General features: G+C 42.4%; 1 protein-coding gene across 1 annotated transcript in view; it reads left to right on the top strand.

The window, feature by feature from the left end:
- Positions 1-533: 533 nt before the first annotated feature.
- RNF175 (ring finger protein 175) overlaps positions 534-6,000 on the top strand; it is a 65,322-nt gene continuing 59,855 nt past the window's right edge. Inside the window, 1 exon segment of the mRNA XM_081228148.1 lies at positions 534-665. Within this exon segment, the coding sequence (XP_081084274.1) occupies positions 549-665 (117 nt within the window). The 5' untranslated portion in view covers positions 534-548.

Below are 6,000 nucleotides of genomic sequence, written 5' to 3'. Positions count from 1 at the left end.
TGATTCAACCTAATAGCAATTATTATTCCTCATATAGGTATAAATAAAATATATATTTGCTTTACAGTTTTAGACCAATCCTGCGAGGTACAGAGGGATCATTATTTGAGATTTGCAAATGAGGAAACTGAGGCTCAGATAGAATAAGTGACTTTCCCAAGGCGATCAACGTTGCAGATCAGGGGCTAGAACCCAGGTCTTCCCAGGGCCCATCAGTGAGCTTTTGGCCCCATCACTTTCCTTGAAAGGACAAGGCTGAGGCCAAAAGCACGTGGGAAAGCTAAGGCCGGAGAGGAATTGGTTTTGCTGACAAACTCAGGCTCCTTCTCTCCACTGTCCCTTCCCCAAGCCCAGGGCAAAGGGAGGAACCAAGAAGGACTTTGGAAAACTTTGTAACCAAAGCTTCAAAAACCCTACCTTTGAAATTCCCAGTTGCTTCTTGTAAGTCCCACCTATTTTTCTTGTTCTGCTAAATGTGCCGGAGTTGAGGGCTTTTTCAGCTGACCTCCTTTGCTGGTTCCAGCCTACAGCAGGAGAGGGTGTACAGGATGCACCGGGGCCATGAGTCCACGCACATGGAGATGATCTTCATCTTCCTCTGTGCCCTGGTCATCGCCCAGATAGTGCTGGTGCAGTGGAGACAGAAGCGTGGTCATTCCTACAGTGTGAGTCACCCCGGGGGCCGCTGGGAGCCTGCTCCTCTTCCCACCGCATCCCTCCTTTGTTACCACTTTGAAGGAAATGGTTTGGTTTCAGTTGGTGGCTCTCAACCCAGTACAGTTTTGCTCTCGGAAGCAACATCTGGAAACATTTGTGATGGTCACGTCTTAGCGGGAGGGGAGGGGGGATAGGAGCTGCTACTGGAATGTAGTGGGTAGAGGCCAGGGATGCCGCTGAAAATACACAGGACAGCTCCTCGTGACAAAAATGTCAATAGTGCCAAGATTGAGAAACCCTGGTTTACGTAAAACCCAATTTTCCTTTGGGGCATGAGCTACTTCTGCCAGTGGCCCAGGACAGGAGGATTAGGAATGGCAGAAACAAAAGACTGAGTCTGTCTAACTTTGCTTCATTAGCAATAAACTGTCTTGGCGTTGATGGTTTCCATATCCAAGGAAGCGTGATAAGGCAGACACTGCACTGACCTTGGCCACACAGAGCGGGATCCTGTTGTCACAGACCAATCCCACCCAAGCACGCCCACTGAAGCCTTCCCATCTCATGGCCTCAGAGTCATACCCCAGGCTTGTTGGACCTGAGACCAGGCTACTGCAATGTGGAAAGCAGTGGTGCTCACATCCTAGGGTGCATCAGAATCACCTGGCGGGCTCCTTAACTCAGATTCCCAGGTCCCACCCCCAGAGTTTTTGATTCAATAGGGGCCAAATAATTTGCACATCGAACAAGTTCCCAGGTGGTACTGATGTTACTGGTCCTGGGACAGCATGCTGAGAACCAATGGTTTAGACCTGAGTATGGCCTGAGTGGAGAAACGTTGCAGAGGAGAAAGGCCCTCAATTAATGCTCTCCATGGTTCGGGTCTTGGACTGGTCGTTGTATAATAAGACTTGCCTGTGACATATGAAGGGCTGGCTTAGACCGGTATTTTATTTTCTTTTTACCCATCATAAATATTACTTCCTACATAGCATGGGATCTAAAGGAATTCTTTTGAGTTCCCTATAATATTTAAATTTAGGTAATTTTGAACATTTATTTAGAAAGGGGAATCTTGGGGGGAGGAGTTTGTTTTTTAAGCAAATGCATCCATGTCACCACTGTCTTGTCAATTAAAATGAACACCCTCTATATTCCACTTGGACAAAGTTTCTTCAATGAAGGAGATGAGAATAAAACCTCATTAGTTATCTTATATCAAAGAAAAGCCCCTTAAATATACGGTTTCCTTATCTTCAAAATGGAAATACCTAACATAGAATTTCTAGAGTCCTTAAGAAGAAACCTGGCTTCTTAATGAAAAGGTGCATAGCCCTGTTCCATCCTTCCTTTATAACTGTTAATTACCTCTGGATTAGATTTTTTTGCCGTTTCCATGATGACACAGGTGTGGATTTTACATAGAAAGAAATTCCCCTGGAAAGGAAACACCACATGAGCCAACTGACTTGCACTGTGTCCCACCACTCCTCCGCCATTTTTATTTGATGATTTTTGAGGGACTTATGCCAAAAAGAATCTGTCCTTGTCTTGTATTTGACGAAGTTGCTCATGTGTCAACTCTCTGAAGCAAATACATCCATGTGCTGCCATGCCACCATTGCCTTGTCAATTAAAATGAACACCCTCTATATTCCACTTGGACAAACTTTCTTCACTGCGTCCGTCAATGTGGAGTTCACACACTGGCTATACCACAGATACACCTGCCCATGAGTCAGAGGCCCCTTGAAGGCTTGTTGCCATTGGAGGTTCCAACCCTTGGTGGCTCAGGCTACAACTGTTGGTTAGCTGGAGTGGTCTGCCCAAGTTGTTTCCTGTTGCTCACTATACGAGTTGTACTGCCTAGAATGCCTCTCCAGGGACGTTGCTTTTGACTGTACTCCACTCTCCCCCCAAACTAGACTCCCTTAGTCACCCCACTTTTCCCTGAGGTTCCTGTTTCTGTCTCCTTCTGTCACACAGCTGTGCTATTTTATGGCTACCCAGAGGGCCTCTGTGGTCCTAAGGATACCTTGGAGGTACCCAGGTGACTGTGATCATGGCATCTCTTAAGATGACCCAGTCTGGCACTTTGACAAAGCCAGGAGTCTAAAGATGCCCTTAGGGGTCAAGGACAGATATGGGTCTCATTGGAACTGTGGAGCCATTGGAACTGTTCTGGGTTGGCTCATAGATACAGCTGAAAATACAGTGGAGTATTTTCTACTCCTTTGTCCATCTGTCCATCTATTACTGTATTGCCCCAAAGGAACAGGTGGAGTAGCCCCCTTCCCCTGCATGTCTCTGATGACAATCTTTAGCTCAAGGTGAGAGTCAGTACGTGAGGCTGAGCTTTCCCCATGCTGCAGCTTTGACTTTGCCCTATGCTGTGCATCCCTACTTGGAGGTTCACTACAAGAGCCAACATCAGAACTCAGCCATTTCAGGAACTCTTGGTGACATCTGCAAACACTGGGCCTGGAAATGGTTCCCAGAGCACCAGTAGCTGATTCCAGCACTGGTTTCCAGCTTTTTTATTGTGCTCTGCATGAATGGTATCCAAAAACCTGAACCTAATACACTGCTCAGTTTAATATCTTTGGGATGGAATTTGCTGAACATGTTTCCACAAAAGCTGACCTAAATAGCCTTATCATCCAAAAATAACCTAACTTTTAACTTGTTTCTCTTGTCATTTAAGATTATGTAGGACCTACCAGTGCTAGAGCTTTGAACATGTTCATGAGGTTCCTGGCTCTTTTCTTTTTTTATTTTATTATTTTTTTTAATTTTTACATCTTTTTTTAACATCTTTATTGGATATAAATGCTTTACAATGTTGTGTTAGTTTCTGCTGTATAACAAAGTGAATCAACTATACGTATACATATATCCCCATATCTCCTCCCTCTTGTGTCTCCCTCCCACCCTCACTATCCCACCCCTCTAGGTGGTCACAAAGCACTGAGCTGATCTCCCTATGCTATGCGGCTGCTTCCCACTAGCTATGTATTTTACATTTGGTAGTGTATATAGGTCCATGCCACTCACTCACTCCGTCCCAGCTTACCCTTCCCCCTCCTTGTGTCCTCAAGTCCATTCTCTATGTCTATATCTTTATTCCTGTCCTGTCCTTAGTTTCTTCAGAACCTTTTCTTTTTTTTTAGATTCCATATATATGTGTTAGCATACAATATTTCTTTTTCTCTTTCTGACTTACTTCACTCGTATGACAGACCCTAGGTCCATCCACCTCACTACAAATAACTGTTTCGTTTCTTTTTATGGCTGAGTAATATTCCATTGTGTATATATGGGCAACATCTTCTTTATCCATTCATCTGTTGATGGACACTTAGGTTGCTTCCATGTCCTGGTTATTGTAAATAGTGCTGCAATGAACATTAAGTACATGACTTTTTGTTTTGTTTTCTTTTTTGTTGTTGTTTTTTATTAGTTTCTGCTTTATAACAAAGTGAATCAGTTATACATATACATCTGTTCCCATATCCCTTCCCTCTTGCGTCTGCCTCCCTCCCACCCTCCCTATCCCACCCCTCCAGGCAGTCACAAAGCACAGATCTGATCTCCCTGTGCTATGCGGCTGCTTCCCACTATCTATCTACCTTACGTTTGGTAGTGTATATATGTCCATGCCTCTCGCTCGCTTTGTCACAGCTTACTCTTCCCCCTCCCCATATCCTCAAGTCCATTCTCAAGTAGGTCTGTGTCTTTATTCCCGTTTTACCCCTAGGATCTTCATGACTTTTTTTTTCTTAAATTCCATATATATGTGTTAGCATGAGGTATTTGTCTTTTTCTTTCTGACTTACTTCACTCTGTATGACAGACTCTAGGTCTATGCACCTCATTACAAATAGCTCAATTTCACTTCTTTTTATGGCTGAGTCATATTCCATTGTATATATGTGCCACATCTTCTTTATCCATTCATCCGATGATGGACACTTAGGTTGTTTCCAGCTCTGGGCTATTGTGAATAGAGCTGCAATGAACATTTTGGTACATGTCTCTTTTTGAATTATGGTTTTCTCAGGGTATATGCCCAGTAGTGGGATTGCTGTGCCGTATGGTAGTTCTATTTTCAGTTTTCTAAGGAACTTCCATACTGTTTTCCATAGTGGCTATATCAATTTACATTCCTACCAACAGTGCAAGAGGGTTACCTTTTCTCCACACCCTCTCCAGCATTTATTGTTTGTAGATTTTTTGATGATGGCCATTCTGACCATTGTGAGGTGACACCTCATTGTAGTTTCATTTGCATTTCTCTAATGACTACTGATGTTGAGCATCGTTTCATGTGTTTGTTGGCAATCTGTATATCTTCTTTGGAGAAATGTCTATTTAGGTCTTCTGCCCATTTTTGCATTGGGTTGTTTGTTTTTTTGATATTGAGCTACATGAGACGCTTGTATATTTTGGAGATTAATCCTTTGTCAGTTGCTTCATTTGCAAATATTTTCTCCCATTCTGAGGGTTGTCTTTTTGTCTTGTTTTTGGTTTCCTTTGCTATGCAAAAGCTTCTAAGTTACATTAGGTCCCATTTGTTTATTTTTGTTTTTATTTCCATTTCTCTAGGAGGCAGGTCAAAAGGATCTTGCTGTGATTTATGTCATAGAGTGTTCTGCCTATGTTTTCCTCTACTAGTTTTATAGTGTCTGGCCTTACATTTAGGTCTTTAATCAATTTTGAGTTTATTTTTCTGTATGGTGTTAGGGAATGTTTTAATTTCATTCTTTCACATGTAGCTGTCCAGTTTTCCCAACACCACTTATTGAAGAGGCTGTCTTTTCTCCTTTATACATTCTTGCCTCCTTTATCAAAGATAAGGTGACCATATGTGCATGGGTTTATCTCTGGGCTTTCTATCCTGTTCCATTGATCTATATTTCTGTTTTTGTGCCAGTACCATACTGTCTTGATTACTGTGGCTTTGTAGTATAGTCTGAAGTCAGGGAGCCTGATTCCTCCAGCTCCATTTTTCTTTCTCAAGTTTGCTTTGGCTCTTCAGGGTCTTTTGTGTTTTCATACAAATTGTCATATTTTTGTTCTAGTTCTGTGAAAAATGTCATTAGTAGTTTGAAAGGGATTGCATTGAATCTGTAGATTGCTTTGGGTAGTAGAGTCATTTTCACAATGTTGATTCTTCCAATCCAAGAACATGGAATATCTCTCCATCTGGTTGTACTATATCTAATTTCTTTCATCAGTGTCTTATAGTTTTCTGCATACAGGTCTTTTGTCTCCTTGGGTAGGTTTATTCCTAGGTATTTTATTCTTTTTGTTGCAGTGGTAAATGGGAGTGTTTCCTTAAAT

This window comes from Mesoplodon bidens, assembly GCF_964165515.1.
Source record: "Mesoplodon bidens genome assembly, chromosome: 1".
NCBI lineage: Eukaryota > Metazoa > Chordata > Mammalia > Artiodactyla > Ziphiidae > Mesoplodon > Mesoplodon bidens.
This window is presented reverse-complemented; position numbering and strand designations above follow the sequence as displayed.